The following is a 19,734-nucleotide window of genomic DNA, read 5'->3' as shown; positions in this document are numbered from 1 at the left end:
AGATTTTTTGACCATGTTTCTCTATAGCTCAAAAGTTGCGGATTTTTGTCCCCTAAAACATATCAAAAAATCTCGAAAATCAAAAAATACGTATTTTGGGAATTTGAGTTTTTGTGAAAAAAAAGTTAATAAAAAAATCGGGATTTTTTTTTTTCCGTGTACCTATTTTTTTTCTAAATAGTCCTTAACAATACCTACAACTTTGCCGAAGACACCAAATTGATCAAAAAATTCCTTCAAAAGTTACAGATTTTCGAATATTTACGTACCATTTTTGTATGAACAGCTGCCAAATTTGTATGGAAATTTATATGGACAAACTAATGATGCAAAATGGCTTCTTTGGTCATAGGGAAGGCCCCCACAAAGTTTGAGCCAAATCAAAAAATACAAAAAATAAAAATGGTCGAAATCGGCCGGTTTTGTAGAGAATTGCTCATAAGGCTTTCTAGGCCCAGTGAAAAAAATATAATTTAACTCAAAAATGATGAACTTCTCGTCACAGGGTCCTGATGCAAACAATGATCGAGCTCGAGCTGTCACAGCCCTGCGAAGTATGTTGGCTGACATATCGGGCGGTCCGTCAAAAAAACCAGCTAGTAGTCGCCTGACAAAAAAACTTTTGCTAGAAAGAGATAGTAAACCTGATGCAAACAATCTTCCAGCTGTAATGTATTGTACTATCAGTTCCTAGCTGGACTCGGTCACTGGAAACGACCGGCGGCTCAGTGACCGACGAAATAGGCGGCGGGCCAGATGCGGGCATAAAAATGTCAAAATCTCTTCCCCCCTCACTTCGTCTCACCATCCAGCTGCAGCTTTGTTGACAAACAAACGGAGCACGCGGTCGCATGATGGCGGCATCGAGCCAGAATTAGGGGTGATCATGTGATTAAAAATGAAAGTTTTTTTAAAAAAAAATAATATTTTTCCGACCGAATAAAAAAATTGCGAGCATGTTCAAACAATTATTCCTGATTTCGGAGAAGTGATAAAAAAGCTAAATTTTTATCCATAATTTTTCTTTAAATTGAATTTTTTCACTCCAACTGGGAACCCCTAGGTCTATCCACGATCGTTTCCAATGACCGTGAGAAGATGCAAGAAAATCCAGCTACGAGCTAAATCCACAATAAACATACTTTGAATGTATTGGTAAATTTCTGACTAGAAAGCCTTATTCATTGAAAAAATGTTGTCTTGTCAAAAAAAAAAAAAATACGTTGAAATGAAAAAAAAAAGTGATCAGAAACGGTTTTTAATCATGTTTTTTTACCGTTGTACATAAAAATTTACACATAGGGCTTTAGTACCCAATTATTTGGTATCGTGAAATTAAAAGTAAGAGTGTGTGCGTGCAACATGGAGTTAAACTTTTCAAGGTGTCACGGTAATCTTCACAGCAACTTCACAGAAAGTTTAACTCCATGTTGCACACACTCTCACTTTTAATTTCTCGATATGTATTTTCATCTAACCATATTTATTGCAAACAATCTTTTAAAAAACGTGTCGCGCACGTTGCCCACATTCGGGCCATTAAAATTTTCGTGTTTTAGTTCCCGGCTTGGCCACCGGTGCGGGGCTGGCGCTGGCGGCCTCAATCCCGTTGACAGCCCGTCAACTTCCGTTTCGTCGTGTCAAGCGTCCATCTTTCTTTTCTGATTCGTGCCGTGCTAGAAGTAAGTGCTGCGGCGGATTGTTGTCCGCGGATTTTCACCGAAATCCGGCGTTTATCGGCGTCTTGGCGGCCGGGATGGCCCCGGAACGGTGGCCGTCGTGGGACGGTGCTGGAATTTGGGTGGCGGGGGGAGTGATTGGTGGCGGATGAGAGTGTTTAGAGTGAGGACACTGTAATTGAAATGACATATTTTGTCGGGAAACATCGATGGTGTGGTTCCCGCGGCCGGAATTTTGTTTTGATGTCTGCCCCCGGAAAAAGACGCCGATAAACGCGGAGACGATTGCTTGGATTGGTTGGTGGTAAGTTCAACGACTGCTAAGCTAATGTTTTCGTTCTTGTTGTTTTTAGACGCCAGATCAAGATGCAGTTGCACGTTCGTGGACTGAACACTCACGTCCTGGAGGTCGGACCCCAGGAAACCATCCAAGATGTTAAGGTAAGTGGCGCTGATTTTGGACCTTCTGAATAATTATGGATCATGGAAATTTAGGACGAAAATCGGAATGTTATTATTTTATGCAGAGGACAGCAGAATCCGGCCGTTCCAACCTTGGCCGCAGATTCCCTAGAACCTCTGCTAGAGCAATGGGCAACCACCTGACCGTTTGATCCGTCGCTCCGTCACAACATCTGCGGGAGTGATGGAATTTTTGAATTAGGACAGAACCAAAAGACTCAAATCAAAATCCAAGTTTTAAGTTTGTGTTCCGGATCTACGCAAAATATTTACCAAGCCGGCATTGCAACCCCTTTTGCTCGTCCGGTTTAAGCTCTTTTGCAAGAGTAGCAACGAAGATCCCCAACTCGTGCCTTTCCCGGCGACCCCGGAAAAAATGGAAGGCAGGACTTGGACTCTCCGGACAGAACCCGATTCCTCTCGATTGAAAACACTGAAGAAAAAGAAGCCATCGCAGTCACATTTGGCCCGATCAGTGCGTCCTCAATGGCGCTGGATCTCTAAAGTGGCTGCCAGAGCAAAACGCGACCACTATGACTCGTCACGGCTCCAAATTCTAGGGACGGATGAGGTTTCACGGTCGGAACAATTATTTACAACATCAATCGAGAAGAAGTTGGTTGCAGGATGCAGGGAAAAGGGTTCCGAAACTTAATCCGCGATGCTCGGAGCTCTAGACTGAAGTTCAGCTAGAGCAATCCCATAGAAGGAACTTGACTCTTGAGACGTCAGTTCCGGACACCTGTTAACGATGAGAGATTTTGTGCATTGGCCAGCAGAATCCTGCCCGTAACCAAACATGGCAGTGATTCCCTAGAACCAGCGCTAGAGCAAAATTGGAGTTTGTTTGACCATCCACGTTAATTGCGGAATTGGTTAAACAAATCGTTCCGAACAGTTGTTTTAAAAAAATCTAGAAAAAACATGTTTTAATTCCGCAATCAGACTTGGCCCGATCGGTGCGCCCTCAATCGCGCCGGATCTCTAAACTGATTGCCAGAGCAAAATCCTCGACCTCTATGACTCGTCACGGCTCCAAATTCCAGGGACGGATGAGGTTAACCGGTTGAGACAATCTTAAAAATTCAGTTCGAAACATTAAAATAACCCAACTTTGAGTAAGTTTTTGTGAGCGTGTACCAAACTGTCAAATAGCACTCTTAAGGAGGTATTAGACTATGACAAACAAATTGGCAAAGAAAGGCTGACGTTTCTGCAAACAAATGCGAGCAAACTGTCAAAAAAGTTTGTTTGTCGTAGTCTAATACCTCCTTAATTTCTCAACGCAGATTCCAGCGGAACGAACATTCACCGCCAGATGTTTGCTTCCTCCTAAATCAAAATTCTGCAACAATAAAGATTCTTGGAACAATGAGACTTGGTCCGTACGATTGGTGACGGGCCGAGGTGCTTCGTTCCCGACAGATAAAAAAACACTTATTTTGTAAAAAAAACATCCGCAATCAGACTTGGCCCGATCGGTGCGCCCTCAATCGCGCCGGATCTCTAAGCTGATTGCCAGAGCAAAATCCTCAACCACTATGACTCGTCACGGCTTCAAATTCTTGGGACGGATGAGGTTACACGGTTGAAACAAAATCTAGTTTTTGACGCAAACAATCACGAAAAACGGCAGTTTCCAGCGGATGTCGCCCCCTAAACCCGTGGGCGGTTGTCCTCCTAGATTCCATCTACTCTGCCAAGAGCAAAATCGAACCATGAGAATCGTACGCCCACCCCCCAAAATTGGTCGCACGCGGTAAAGTTTGTTTGAACATATTTTACTCAGAAATGAGTAGGTTTTCGTGCGCGTGTACGAAACTGTCAAAACAATACACACTTAGGCAAACTTGCGCAGAATTTCACCTCCTTGTGCCAACGCAACGCTTCGCTTTTTCTCAACGCAGATTCCAGCGGAACGAACATTCACTGTCAGATGTTTGCTTCCTCCTAAATCATCAATTCTGCAATATTAAAGATTCTTGGAACAATGAGACTTGGTCCGTACGGTCGGTGACGGGCCGAGGTGCTTCGTTCCCGACAGATACTAATTAAAAAAAAAAGAGCGAAGCAAGCGTTGACAAGTGGGTGTGGGATTCTGTGGAAAAAATTAAGGTAAAATCGTTCAAAATTACTAAAATTTTTGTTGGTATCAACACATTTTCATTATTTTTTTATAAAATAAACTAAATTTTAACAAATAGCCTAAAAATCAGTTTCTAAAGGAGCTATTAGACTATGGCAAACAAACAAACTCTTTTTTTCCGCGTTTGACAGTTTGCCAAACTTGCTCATAAGACTGACATTTCTGCAAACAAATAAAGTTGGCGAACAAACAACGCAGACAAACTGTCAAAATGTGCGCGTTTGTTTGTTTGCCGTAGTCTAATACCTCCTTGAGTAACATTCGTTTTGGCTGTCAAACTGTCACTTTTACACGTTCATTGAAAGTGAGGAATTATCTTATTAGATAAAAACTTTGAAACAAACTGAATAAAACAAAAAAACTCTGGAAAATTTAGAAAATCAGCAGTGTGTGTGCAAAAGTGTTTGAATTGAGCAGGAAATTAGCCGAAATCTTTAAGAAACTGCTTCATAGTTATTTTTACTCAACTTTCGTCAAAATTTTAACTACTCCGAAGCGAGTAAGTGTGTTGGCAAATGTCAGCATTGGGCGAATGTCACGCTGGAAGTAACTTTCTCTGCGCCTATTTATTCTTTTCAGAGTGAATTTAGTTTTAATGAAATTTGGATGATTTCAAAAAAATCATTTCTGATTAATTTTCATTCAAAATCGGTCAAAACCGAACCTACTCATGAATGAGTTTTTGAATATTTCTTCCCAACCATTTCTGGGTAAACTTTACCCGAATCTAGATGTTTTCCAAGGTTGTTAATCGATAGAATGATCGTTGATAATATTATCGTCCAACGATAACGATAATTCTATCGGCGATAACGGACGATAACTTATATTTAATATATTTCGAAAATTGACTAAAACCAACCAAATTATGTAAAAAATTTAGGCTTCCTTAAGTAAATATTTTTTTGATAACATGGTAAGTTTCAAAGTATAAATAAAAAAAAATCAAAAATACCGTATTTTTTAAAATTACTAAAAATTTTATAATTTGCGATATTTGAGATTTTGCATGCATTTGCACTGTTTTAGAGTTTTCTGAATAAAAAAAACAGGTAAAATTTCGTTTCGTTCGATACCCATATTGCAAATCATGAAAATTTAGTTCTTTAAAAAAAAATAACGAGATTTTGTGAAAATTTTAGTGTTTCATTCAATAAACTCTAAAACAGTGAAAATGCGTGCAAAATCTCAAATCGTTTGATACCCATACTACGAATTATAGAAATTTGAGTATTTTAGAGAATATTTCGGTATTTTGTGAAAATTTTAGTATTTCATTCAAAAAACTCTATAACAGTTAAAATACATGCACAATTTCGAATCGTTTGATATCCGTATTGCGAATTATAAAAATTTTAGTAGTTTAAAAAATACGGTATTTTGTTATTTTTTTTAGTATGTATACTTTGAAACTTACCATATTATCAAAAAAATATTTACTAAGAGAAAGCTTGAAAATTCAACACAACTTGGTGTTTTCACTGAGTTCTAGTAAGAAACAATTAACCAAAACAAAAAAAAATCACTCAAGCAGGTATTAGACTATGACAAACAAAGTAACTTGCACCTTTTGACAGTTGGCCTGCATTTGTTTGCAGAAACGTAAGTCTGCATACATTTTGAGTGTTGTTTGCGAGTTTGGCAAACTGTCAAACAAGAAAAAAAATGCGAGTTTGTCGTAGTCTAATACCTGCTTCAAAAACAAGTGAAAACAAAACATGCTAAATCGGAGCGAAAATGACTCAGAAATAATTCAATTGATGTAAGCGACGAAAAGATTGCACTCTATTTAAATTTGTTAAAATTTTTAAGTTTGTCAAAAGTACAGTTGAAAGAGTTTAATGTTTTCAGGAAAATATTTATAAAATATGGCAAAATAGGTCGAAGCTTTTCCCTTATTTTGGCATGTTTAATGAAGGAGCCTTCATGTTTTCAGAATTTTGATGTTGTCAACATCTTAAGAAGCTATTAGACTATGATAAACAAATAAACTCGCACTTTTTTGTGTTTTTGACAGTTTGCCAAACTCGCAAACAAAGCCAAAAGTTTGCAGGGCGACGTTTCTGCGAAAAAATCTAGTTTTTTTAATGGTTCCTATAAACATATGAAAGACAATAGTTTCTAGGACCTTTAAAAAAACTCTAGAAATGCAAGTAATTTTTTTAAAAAGGTTTGTTTGCGATTTTTGTTTGTTTGTTAGCCACAGTCTAATAGGTCCTTTAGTACAAATTACTGTAAAATGAGTTAGTTAAAAAAGCGTCAATTTTTTTTTGGCAAGTCAATCACAACAATTTTAAAGATTTTTAACTGTTTTCTATGTTATTCTGATGCGCTTTGAAAAGCAGGAAATAAACTGAAAAATGAACGAAATTTAAGAAAGTTTAAATCGCTACACTCTAAATTTGAATCGCGCACAACATTAACTCCCTTCCTCCCTCCCAACAGGTCAAGCTCGCCGCGCTGGAGTGCATCGAGGAACCGGCCCAGCTGGTGCTGTCCTGCGAGGGCGCGCTGCTCGCCCACGACTCGCTCGTGTCCGCCCTCGGCTCGGCCGAACTCGACCTGACCGTGCCGCTGCTCGGTGGTAAGGTGCACGGTTCGCTGGCCCGTGCCGGCAAGGTCAAGGGCCAAACGCCCAAGGTCGAGAAGAAGGAAAAGAAGAAGAAGAAGACCGGCCGTGCCAAGCGCCGCATCCAGTACAACCGCAACTTTGCCAACGTGGTGCAGGCCTTCGGTCGCCGCCGCGGCCCGAACGCCAACTCGACGTAAGCAGCTGTGCGGTTCGAGGGTGTGTGGGTGGGTGGGATTTTGTTTGATTCCTTGCGATGGTGAAGGAAGAAAAGGCGCGAGAATAAAATGAAAGAATCCTTTAATGTGTAAGCTGTAGCTTGGTTTTTGACTTTTTGACACCTCAAACAATGATGACCCCCTGGCTAGAAGTTTGAATTGATGAGTCTGATGTTCCTGGTGGAACCAAGCTCCTCGATGGCCTCGTCCGAAAGCCAGTTAAAGGTCATCTTTAGCTCCTCTAGCGAGTGTCCATGGTCGATGATGTGCTTGAAACAGTCCTCAGTTGCCTGGCTGCATTCCAGGGTTAATTTTCGCAGATATTTCAAACGTTCGCAGGTCATCAGAACTACCTCATCGTTGTACAAATGATCAAATCCCAAGGTAACATGCTCGATCATGGGATAGTGCTGGTACAGAAACTCCAGCATTTTTGGTGAAACGCTGCTGCAATGGGAAGCCTCCAACGATCTAAGCTGGGCATTGGGACCTGCTTCGCTGGGCACTTCCTCAACGTCTTCCAGGCAGGAATCGCCCAACACCACGGAACGGATTTGCGGAGAACGGTCAAGATATTTCATAAATCCAGTAATGGAGCAATGTTTAATGCAAAGTTCCTTAAGACGCGGATTGCCGCTATTGGCCATAACGACTGTTCCAGCGTACAAGTTTGAACCAACCACCTTTAGGCATTCCAAGTTTGGCATCAAGTTCAGGAAATCAGCACTAATTCCTGGGACGTCCCGTACCGTAAGCCGTCTCAACTTCGGAACAGCCCGCCCAATGTCGGCCAGGACCTGTTCGTTCTGCAAGTCCTTCGCGTAAACGACCAGCTCTTCGATCAGCGGCTGAACTCGAAAGAACTTGGCCATGGAATGCCGAACAAATTCCGGATCAACGTGAATCGAAACGCTCCTCAACCGCAACATAGACAAATCACGAAGAACGTCCACTGCCGCAGGCTCATCCAGTTCGAACCCTTCCAATGTCCCGGCCAAAGCTCGCACCGTCCTCATCAAGCCACCAACGTTCAGCGGACGTTTAATCGCTCGAATCCGCAGCCGTTTCAACCGCGGGCAAATCTCCCCCAAAACGTCCAACAAATTAATCCGCTAACCCTCGCCATCGTAGCGAACGTGCTCCAGCGAAACCTCTTCCACTCCGTCCAACCGGAAGTTGAGCTCCGCGCCTTCCAACAGCCACGTTCCGCACAAGTTCAAACTTCGCAGAGCCGGTGACTGCCTTAGCATCGAAAACAGCACCGCCAACTCCAGCTGGCACCGGAACATCGTAATGTGCGTCAACTTCAAACCGAACCAAACCCACCAGGAATCAATCGCGTCGTAGATGCAATAGTCCCGGAATCCCACCGTCGTCACCGGAAGGAGGCAGCTCGCGTCAAAGTTCCGATCGATGCTTGCATCGTTGTCCCAGTGGTCGCCGTCTTCGTCAACCAGGTCCATGTTCTCCAACACGATTTTGAATTGGGCCATCAAGGGAGGGCATGAGGTGACGATGTCGCGCCAGCGGCGACATACGAGACGCATCCGTAGCAGCTGGAGGCCGGTCAGGTGGTGGAAGATTGCCTCCCAAATTTCTGGTGGGTAGGGGCGTGGAGCTGAGTCTTCGTCCTCGTCGGAACTGCACGATGGTGAGCGGGGGCGTTTCCGAGGGTTGTTGGGCTCGGTCATCTTAGGGCCAATGTTAAGGTTCATGTAGCTGTTGTGGAACTTGATCAAATTTAAAACTGTTGGGTGAAAATTCTAACGAGAAAATTAAATATATCTTACCTTCACAACATTCACGTTTCCGGAACAACTTGTTTCCAGTTGAAATATTTATCAATGTCCGATCGACAGTGATCTGTGCAAGTACGACACCAAGTTGTCAAAACGACTTTTTGCGAACAGACTTACGTCTCTTGCACTGTAACTGAAAATCGCACTTTGCTGAGTTCGTTTTCGCACTTTTTCATACGATTTTTTCAGTTCAACTACGATTACACTTTTTTGTGTAATCGCAGTCGAACTGAAAAAATCGTATGAAAAAGTGCGAAAACGAACTCAGCAAAGTACGATTTTCAGTCACAGTGTGCGTAATCACTTCGCGAAGTACACTGATAATCAACATTACACACTGTTCAGTTCACTTTTACACACTTGTATGGGATTTTTCAGTTCAAGTATGATTACACGAAAAATCCCATACAAGTGTGTAAAAGTGAACTGAAAAAAGTGTAATGCTGTTTACCGGGTGTACCCCATTTGGCATAACGGGTTTTCAAGATGGACGTTTGGCATAATGGACGTTTGGCATAATTGGTCCAAGACATCAGGGACGTTTGGCATAATGGACATTTGGCATAATGGACGTTTGGCATAATTCGTTCAAAAACCATCAAGGACGTTTGGCATAATGGACGTTTGGCATAACGGGTTTTCAAGATGGACGTTTGGCATAATGGACGTTTGGCATAATTGGTCCAAGACATCAGGGACGTTTGGCATAATGGACATTTGGCATAACGGGTTTTCAAGATGGACGTTTGGCATAATGGACGTTTGGCATAATTGGTCCAAGACATCAGGGACGTTTGGCATAATGGACATTTGGCATAATGGACGTTTGGCATAATTCGTTCAAAACCCATCAAGGACGTTTGGCATAATGGACGTTTGGCATAATTTTTGCTAGCTATTTTTTTGTTCAATAAGTATTTATTTTTTGTAAAGAATAATAATTTATAGGTTTTTTTTCTTTTTTCTAAGCAGATAACTTTACTTGAAAAATGATTTTTGTTTTCAAGAAATCTAGTATCTTTGTCATTTTCTCCCAATAGATGTATTTTTTTTCCTTTTTTTCTTAATAAATCTTTAAAATGCAATTTTTCATAAATATAAAATGCATTTTTTTCATAAATATATAATATTGAGATTTGTCTTCATTTGAAATATTTTGCAGCTATTTTTTTGTATTCAATTATTCCTTCTTTTATTTTAAATTCAACCTAACAAAGTGATGTAAGTTTTGCCAGTCTTTGAAATTTAGCAATAAAAAATTTATACTGTTTACCCTTTCCCCTCTTTTTTCAAATTCAACCTAAAGAATGTATGTACATTTTGCTCTTATTTAACGAAATGCATTAAAATTTTTTAAAGCAATTTGCTCTTCTTTTATTTTAAAGCTCAAATAAGGTAAAATCTCTCAAAAAATGTGCAGTTAGTTTTTTTTTCAAAATTTTGCAATCATTGTTTTTATGCAATTTTTTCTTCTTTAATATTCATCCTTAATAAGGGATGTACATTTTTTCTTTCTTTAAATATTTGACAAATGAGTTATGAAATTTTCCCTTCTTTTATTTTAAATTCAACTTTTAGAAGGGAAAATCTCTAAAAACAATACTTTTCGAATATTTGACAATAAACTTCGATTATGAATTTTTTTATAAAATTTATATTTATTTATATAAAATTCAACTTATGGAAGGAAAAGTAAATTTAAAGATTCACATTTTGACACTCTTTAAATGTTTGACTATCGCAATATTTTTATGTTTTTCACCTACCTCTCTTAAAAATAACATTTAATCAGCATTTTTTTTAGGCAGTTGTCCCTTCTTTAAGATTAGTATTGAATAAATAAAAGAAGGGAAAATTCCATAAACAACTTTATTGCAAAAATTAAACCAACAGAGAAAAAATGTGCAGAAATTATATAAATGTTTAAAGACAACATCTATAAGAGAATTTCCCTTCTTCAAGTTAAATATAAAAAATGATGGGAAAATTGAATAAAAAAACTTAATTGCAAAATATTTAAAGAAAAGCAACATCGACATCCATTCACCCAAAATACAGGCTAAGCTCGATAGAATAATGGTACCAACTCACACCTGCAAAACAATTAATTTAATTAATTAATTGAAACAGTAAATCTGCAACAAGAGTCATACATCGAAATCTGACTACTCTTGTGTCACCAAGCTGCTGTGGCCAAGGCAGTTTAGTCATTGGGTTAGTCTATTATTAGTCTCTGGTTCAGTTCCCGTAGAGAACACTTTTCGTTTTGAAGGATGAACTTTTTCTTGAAAATGGACTCGAGGGCATAATTCTCTCGGTCATGTAGAACTGTGTTTTCTGTGTCAGTGAATCTTTCCGCTAGTCTCGTGTCGGATGAGTGCTGCCCAGTTCTAGGGTTTCTTTAGATTAAATTCGAAAAAGAAGGGAAAAATGTGAATTTATTTAGAAATTTCCTTCTTCAAGTAAAATTTTGATCAAAAGAAGGGAAAATTGCATTATAAAAGCTCAATTGTCGAAGATTTGAAGAGGTTTTTCTCATCATGAATTTCATATAAAAGAAGGGAAAATTTCATTTGAAAAATTACTCCTAATTATATTGAAAGGGGAAAAATCTTAAGCTAACAAGAGATATGTTAATTATTTCATAAAAATATCAAAATTTCATTGAAAAGATTTATTGTGAATTATTCAAAATGGAAAGAATTTACTTTTTTTTATTATTGACCCTGAGTTAGGCCATGACTCTTTTTATTAACTTTAGAACTTTATTAGGAAAAAATATAGAGATACCTAATTTTTTATAGAAAAAAATGATAATCTCTTAAAGTAATATAAAAAAGGTAAAAAATATACATTTTCATTCGTGAAAATGACAAATAATTAACAGCAAAAAAAAAAAAAAAGCTAGTAATAATCATGCCAAACGTCAATTATGCCAAACGTCCATTATGCCAAACGTCCTTGATGGTTTTTGAACGAATTATGCCAAACGTCCATTATGCCAAATGTCCATTATGCCAAACGTCCCTGATGTCTTGGACCAATTATGCCAAACGTCCATTATGCCAAACATCCATCTTGAAAACCCGTTATGCCAAATGTCCATTATGCCAAATGGGGTACACCCCTGTTTACCAGTGTAAACAACACGATCATTTTATATGCACATTGTCAGTGCTACACTCTTTTCTAGAACACTTAAATTTTAGTCCATGGATTTTTCGTTTGGGTTAACTCGAAAAAGGCTTTCTAGGTCTTATGCGACTCCAGAGCTATCGTTTTGACGGACCGCCCGATGGCCCGTCACGACGTACTAGCTAGATTCTACAGTGAAACCTCTTTTTACGCGGTGCGTTACGTTTTTCTAGTTTGTCGATTTCTCTGGAACAGCGCAATAGTTTTGCAATCTTTTAAAAGCAATTTGTAGGTTTTGTTCTACAAAACGCTTTTTGAAACTTGCAAAAATATTGTATGGTTTCAGAGAAATCTGTGAAACAAAAAGCTTAACGCCACTGCGTAAAAAGAGGTTTCTCAGAGTTCTTAGTGCATCTCCAGCGCGGGTAGCAAACATCGAAGCAAATCAAATTTGCACCCGAGGTCAACCCCACCGCAGTACCTGTCGCGGTAGCAAATTTGCTCTCAGTTCTTCGGGATTTCACTTTGCTACCCGCTATTCTGCTGGTTTGCTACTGCGGCAAATGGAATGATGCACGGAAAACTGAATCATGCACGAAAAAATATTAAATTGTTTTTTTTTCTGTAAAAAGATATAAAAAAAATAAAAAATTTCAAAATATTAAAAAAATAAAAAAAATAAAAAAAAAACAAAAAAAAAATAAATAAAATTAAAAAAAAAAATAAAAAATTATAAAAAAATAAAAGAAATAAAAAAAATAAAAAAAAAATAAAAAATTAAAACATAAGGCTTTCTTGGCCTAGTTAAAAAAATATAATTTAACTCTAAAATGACGAACTCCTCGTCACAGTGTCCTGATGCAAACAATGATCGAGCTGTAGCTGTCACAGCCCTGCGAAGTATGTTAGCTGACATATCGGGCGTATCGGGCAGTCAATCAAATAAACCAGCTAGAAGTCGCTTGACAAAAAAAATTTGCTAGAAAGAGATAGGAAACCTGATGCAAACAAACGTCCAGCTGTCATGTAAACATACTTTGAATGTGTTGGTAAATTTCTGACTAGAAAGCCTTATTTAAAAAAAAAAAACAAATTTAAATAATTAAATAAAAAAAATTAACAGAATTAAAAAAATCGAAAAATAAGCTAAAAAACATTAAAAATATAAAAAATAAAAAAAAATAAAAAATTACTAAACTTAAAAAAATATAAAAATTTAAAGAAAACTAAAAAAAAAAATCAAAAATATCAAAAAAAAAAAATTAAAAAAAAAACATTTTTTTAAACAAAAATATAAAAAAATTCCAAAAAATTAACAGGATTTAAAAAATCAAAAAAAATAAAAACATTTAAAAAATAATTAAAAAAAAAATTACAAAGAGATCAAATCTAAAAAAAACATAAAAAAATAAATTTAAAAAAAATAACAAATTTAAAGAAATCTTAAAAAAATGAAAAATATTAAAAAATGGAAAAATAAAAAAAATTAAAAAATTGGAAATATTGAAAAAAAATGAAAAAAAAATATTTTTTTTAAATCGCTCTTTTAATTTATAAAAACAAAAGCAGCAAAGGTTAAGGTATTGGAACGAATTTTCGATTTTTTTTATTTTTGAATTTTTGGTTTTTGAAAAAATAAGCTATTTAAACACATTTTTGAATTTTTGAACTTTTGAATTTTTAAATTTTCGAATTTTTTACTTTTTGAACTTTTGAATTTTTAAATTTTTGAATTTTTGGAATTTTGAATTTTTGATTTCTTAAAATTTGGATTTTTGGAATTTTAAATTCTTGAAATTTTGAATTTTAGAAATTTTGAATTTTTTAATTTTTGAATGTTAGATCTTTCGTATTTTTGTATTTTTGATTTTTTTTTAATTTTTTTAAATTTTTAAATATTTGAATTCTTTTTTTTTATTTTTTTATTTTGGAATTTTTTAATTTTTGAATCTTTAAATTTTTAAAGTTTTGAATTTTGGAATTCTTGAATTTTTGAATCTATAAATTTTTGAATTTTTGGATCATACACAAGATCAGACATACAAAATCTCCGAAACACGCATTCAAAACTTTGCCACCGGCTTCCCGGTACTTGTAGGGTATCAGAAAATCAGTACCCGACAGGTACCGACACATATTTTTCTTCTACAGATGAAGTTAAGATCAAATTTGATACCTGTTTTGCTACGCACGGTGGGAGACTCGGGGGCAAACTCGAGAGCAAATTTGGTGGGAATCAAATCGGGTAGCAAATGGTTTAACTTTCGACATTTTCGAAAAATGAAATTATTTGAAATTTTCACTAGGATTAAAAAGTTTAATAAACTTTTAGCATTTCTAGACATGAATCAACACATAATTATTGATTTTGAAGGTAAACGAGAGCAAAAAATGATAAAACCCCATAATTGCCCCCCGCGGTGGGCTTGTTTCGGTGGCAAATTTGGTACCCTAGCGGTGGGGATGACGGAATTTTTTCAAGGTGGCAAATTTGATCTCGGTATTCATGAGCCGCACCCCAGCGGTGGAGATGCCCTTACAGAGCTGGGATATTTCACATCTGGAGTTTTTTTTGAAAAGGTCCAATAAACCAAATTTTATTTTTTTTGCTTTTTGGGTGTTTTTAATACCCCTGACCTTGAGTTCAAAAACACCAAAAAAGCAAAAACTGGAAAATTTGGTTTATTGGACCTTTAAAAAAAACTCCAGACATGAGTGCAGGGGCAGTGACAGCGCAGTACACTCTGTGTAGGACTTCGTAAGTTTTGAGTTAAATTTTAGTTTTTTTTCACTGGGCTCCTTCTAATAACTTTTTTTTTAAATGTGAACGTTGGAGTTACGAGAAAAGCGTGGTATTTTTTCTACTCAAAAGAGCCGTTTTACTAAGAAGAGCGAACGTTGAAAAAAAAAAAAGGAGCCGCGGTTCTTTTTGAAACTTCGGATTTCAAATACAACCGTTCAAAAATGGTTTTTTTAAATTTGTGTCTTTTTTAAGTTTAAAAATATAATTCATTGAAATTCCAACAAATAAATGCAAAATGTGTCAAAATTGTTTAACGGTTAACTTTTTCAAGTACTTTAGGATAAAAAGGCAAGTTAAAGAAAAGCAACATAAACTTTCTAGGCCCAGTGAAAAACATATTGTAGAAACGTGGTGATTATTGCACTCGATCGTAATTCGTAATATCACGATCGTAATTTCTTGATCTACCATCGACAAATTACGACTGATGATCGAAAAATCTCGATATCTAAAAAAACATTTAAAAACTTTTAAAAATCTTTTTTTTTAGGTTTTAATGTAAAAACGAGGGTAAATTTTTTTGAATTGCTGGATTTTTTTTGGTTTCTTTGAATTTAGATTTTTTGGAATTCTTAGATTTTTTGTTTTTTTAACTGTTTAGAATTTTTAATTTTTTTGTTTTATTTTAATGTTATAATTTTTTTGAATATTTTGATTTTTGGTTATTTTTTTGACTTTCTTGATTTTTTTATATTTGTTTTTAAATTTGTTGAATTCTTTGAATTTTCGGTTTTTTTATTTTTTTGAATTTCTTTTTTTAAATTCTGTTGAATTTTAAAGTTTTTTGATTAATTTTTTTATTTCTTTTGGAGCCGTCTATAAGCCAAGCGAGGAAGGATGATGCTTGGCAATGGCCACGCCATCCATAAACAAAGTGGACTTTTTTTTTGTCCCCCTCCCCTAAGTGAAGAATTGTCCATTAAAAACCACCAAAACCAAAATCTTAAATTTTTAAATTTTTTAATTTTCTATAAATTTTTTAATTTTTGTTTTAAAGTTTTGGAATTTTTGAATTTTTCTTAATTTTTAAAATTTTCTAAATTTTGGATTTTCTTTAAATTTATATAATTTTTTTTTAATTTTAGGAATTTTGATTTTTGTTTAAAAAAAAAAAATGCTATCACAAATGTTTATCGTAATTTCTCGATCTACGATTAAAATTAAAAAAAAAAACATGAAAATTTAAATTACGAGCCATGGGTTCATCATTTTAATGAAAAAAAAGTGTTTTAAAATGCATTATACACCTGTCCAGTTGTTTTGCCATCATTAGTTTCCAAAATATCTACTTATTGACAGCAATTTTATTTTTTGCGAAAAATATTTTTTTTTTTCATAAAAATTCAAAACATTTTTAAACAAGCCCAAAAATGCTAAATATGATTTTCAATACAGAAAAATGCCTTTTAGATTGTTTTCAGTTGATTAGACTTCTATTTTCATGGAAATTTTGAAGTTTTTTGTCAAAACATTTTTTTGCCCCATGATTTTTCAGACTAGTTTTGAAGGAAGGACGACATAAACTTTGAAAAATATTTGCAACGGCCTTAAATTAAAAAAAAAATATGCACAGATTTGAAAATTAATTTCACAAAGCATTCTCGAAAAGTTGAGCGCAAGCACGTTTGGGTAAGTTTAACCCAAATCTGCGTGAACTGCACATTAAAAGAAAAAGTGCAGGTGGTAATGTTACATGCATGACCAAAATTACAAAGAAAAAATTGACACCTTGAGGCGGTTGGTGCCTTCCTCTCATTTAAAGACATCCGACTATTTCAGGTTATAGTCTTTCCCCAGTGAGGAAGGCAAAACCTGTGGGGAAATAGATTGAGGTTATGTAAATTCAAACCATTTTTTAAACTGTAAAATCTTGAAAATTCTTAATCCACAATAAAAGTCATTTCAGAAACTTTCTAAACATATATAATATGGCAGGTTTTCATGCAAAAACCACCCTTTTTTTACAAATTGTGAAATTTATATGCAAATTTTTTTTAAGCATAAGCCTAGCCAAAAAAAGGCAAGGCAAAAAAAGGGACCAACAACATTTTTATGGAATTGATATTTTTCAGAACAACGCCATGGGAAATTTTCGAAGAGTTCACTTGACATGCGTCCAACTCAATTAAATTGAAGTTTTTATTACATATGATATAGTTTCAATGTAATTTTTCACATACATGGTATTTTAATCCATATTTTTAGTTTCTTTTCATTGTATTTTCCACTTTTTTTGTTGCATTTTTTTCTTTGCTTTTGTTTTCTTGTTTTCATAGTTTCATAATTAATTTCAAACATCATCTCTGTGTGTCTCTCTAACACTTGTCTTGTACGTACGACGCGTCTATCCATCTAGCTTCTTCAAACTACTCTTCGTCCTGACCATTCGCAGCGATAATTAGTGTTTTGTAGTTCAATAGTTTAAAGTGTGTGTTTTATTTATAGTACTTGAATAGCGCCCTCCTTGCCTAACTTTCTCTCATTCTAGCAGCAATTCTAATATCGCGTGTTTCGCCTAAGTTCAGCAAGATTTATTCTCTTTTCTTCTTCTCTTTTTAGTTAGCTAGATATTGGCGCGCGCGCTTTGCCATCGCTTCTCCACTATCTCTGGTTTATATTACTATGTTTATATTAAATTAACTTACTGGCTAGTAGGTTTATCTTCCTTCCGAATAAAATTACGACTTAACACTGCTACTTGGGGAGGGAGGGAGCGGGTGAAAAGGGAGAGGAGTTAGTCAACTTAACTTGTTAAACGGTTTAAATCACATTCGGAAAACGAGAGAAAATAGTACTTTTTGCTCTTCCATATTTTTATATATATTAAGTAGTTGTTAGAAATTGGGATTTGGGGGGTCGTTACGAGACAGAGAGAGTACATACACCAAAACAGAGGCAAAATACTGATTTTTGTACATCGGTGTACAGAAAAACGAATAAATTGTCCTTCCGGAGGGGGAAACGAAAAGAAACAAAAAAGTAAAACGAGTCAAAATCAGAAAACTTGATTCACTACGACATTCACAAGTTCTAACACGGCCCACTACACGTTGATAAAATATAATAGTTTGTGTTTCCTTTTTCTTCTGTTTTCTCGGTAAATATACACAATAAACAAACGTGCCGGTGCGCGGGCACAGCAACGATTCGGCAGCAATCGAATAATTACAAAAAAAAAAAAATCATTTGGTTTTGTTTTAACTACGATCTCACCTAAGATAACTAAATTCTGAGCTTTGTTTACTAAAATTTCATCCGAAATTGATAAGCGTGTAATTCTTGACCATTTCCTTCTCAATGTAAATTTGTCTCACTTTTTGCTTAATGCGAGTTGTTTGTGGCTTTCTCAGTCAATAAAACAGATCAAACGATTTTGTTGTTTGAAATTGCCCGATGTTTCGGCTCGGGGTTGAGCCTTTTTCAAAGGAAACTATAATTGGTTGAAACAAGTTAAAATACACATGAAAACAAACAAAGAAATGGACATACTTAATTTGCTTAATTTCTCATCCAAAATAACTCAAAACTACTCTGAGAATAATGTTAAAGCGAATGTGCAGATTTGGATAAAATCGACACGAGTTTTAAAATTTAAAAATTAAATTTGATGTTAACAACCCAAAGCTGACATGAAAATGATGCTTATTAATGAGTCAGTTCAACAGTGAGATTTTGGGGTAATTTTCACTCAGTACTAGTTGAATCTACTCAGAAATGAGTTCAATGACAGATTTCAGCATTGGTAAACTTTAAGCTGGTATTTCACTGCGGGAAACTTTGTTTTTAAAATTGGTTTGTTGGTTGAAAATAAATTTGACAACCACAGTAAAGCTCATTTCTGAGTTTAATGAGTTTTGTTTAAAGTGTCAAATATTAGTTGAAGGTTGTAAATTTCATGATTTTTTAAATTTCCAATTTATTATTTTTTTAGGTTTCAATCATGTTTTCTTTTTAAACCTTGGAAATCTTGAATATTTAATTTTCAATGATGAATTTTAGAATGCATGTTTTTTTTTGTTTTGAGAATTTTTGGCTTTTGGGTTTTGTATCTTCGATTCCATTTAAATTTAAATTAAAATTTGGAATATTTTAAAATTTAATTTGTTTGCTTTTACGATATTTTTTAAAAAAATAAGCTTTTTCAAATATTAATATTTTTTGATTTGTTAACTTGTTTATTTGGTGTTTAAAATTTTTAAATATTTTGAACGTAAATTTTAATTTAGTTTAATTTTTTAATTTATGTTTTCAATCAATATATTATTTATTTCATAATTTATTATTTTTGCGGGTTGTTGTTTCAACTTTTGAACATAAATTAATATTTTTAACATTTTTAGTACAGTCGACTCGCTGGCTGTCGATCTTCTCGATATCAATATTGCTCCATCTATCGATGAATTCTACAGTCTCTTCAAACTGCATACTTCGATTGGCTTTGTTCCTCGATATTGTCACTATCACTATCGAGAAATTAAAAGTGAGAGTGTGTGCGTGCAACATGGTGTTAAACTTTTCAAAGTGCTATGGTAATCTTCACAGTAACTTCACAGAAAGTTTAACTCCATGTTGCACACACTCTCACTTTTAATTTCTCGATATCATGGCTTGCATACACATTTATTTTCAACCGAGTCTTCATTTTGCATCGTTCTGTAAACTGATGATTCTCTTCCTCGACGGTCCCTTGGATATTGACAACCAGAGAGTCGACTGTATTCAATTTCAAAAACTTTTTTTTTAAAGAATCAGTACTTTTGAAAAAAATGAGTTAAACAAAATTATGTAATTTAGAATATTTTTTTTATTTTTGATTTTTTTATATATAACTTTATAAACGTTTGACATTCAAAAAGTAAAACTTTTCAATACATATTTTAATTTTGGAATGTTAGAGGTTAAATTAAAAATTTGAAGCAACTC

General features: G+C 35.1%; 2 protein-coding genes across 4 annotated transcripts; one reads left to right on the top strand and one right to left on the bottom strand.

The window, feature by feature from the left end:
• Positions 1 to 1,589: 1,589 nt before the first annotated feature.
• LOC6049817 lies at positions 1,590 to 7,173 on the top strand. 2 transcript variants are annotated; one of them, XM_001866483.2, is made up of 3 exons: positions 1,590 to 1,682; positions 2,033 to 2,120; positions 6,733 to 7,173. In XM_001866483.2, exons 2-3 carry the CDS (start codon positions 2,046 to 2,048, stop codon positions 7,054 to 7,056), a joined length of 399 nt encoding a protein of 132 aa, XP_001866518.1. In that variant the 5' UTR covers positions 1,590 to 1,682; positions 2,033 to 2,045; the 3' UTR covers positions 7,057 to 7,173. The 2 variants fall into 2 exon arrangements, with proteins under 2 accessions (XP_001866518.1, XP_038122655.1); XM_038266727.1 differs by lacking the exon at positions 1,590 to 1,682 and adding an exon at positions 1,813 to 1,853.
• Positions 7,140 to 8,959, bottom strand: LOC6049818. 2 transcript variants are annotated; one of them, XM_038266725.1, is made up of 2 exons: positions 8,865 to 8,959; positions 7,140 to 8,804 (listed from the first exon to the last, which is right to left on the bottom strand). In XM_038266725.1, exon 2 carries the CDS (start codon positions 8,787 to 8,789, stop codon positions 8,187 to 8,189), a length of 603 nt encoding a protein of 200 aa, XP_038122653.1. In that variant the 5' UTR covers positions 8,790 to 8,804; positions 8,865 to 8,959; the 3' UTR covers positions 7,140 to 8,186. The 2 variants fall into 2 exon arrangements, with proteins under 2 accessions (XP_038122653.1, XP_038122654.1); XM_038266726.1 differs by having other exon boundaries at positions 7,140 to 8,793.
• Between the last annotated feature and the right edge of the window lie 10,775 nt (positions 8,960 to 19,734).

The sequence above is a fragment of the Culex quinquefasciatus genome, chromosome 1, assembly GCF_015732765.1.
Source record: "Culex quinquefasciatus strain JHB chromosome 1, VPISU_Cqui_1.0_pri_paternal, whole genome shotgun sequence".
Taxonomy (NCBI): domain Eukaryota; kingdom Metazoa; phylum Arthropoda; class Insecta; order Diptera; family Culicidae; genus Culex; species Culex quinquefasciatus.
The sequence above is the reverse complement of the archived record's forward strand: the minus strand, read 5'-3'. Positions and strand labels throughout refer to the sequence as shown.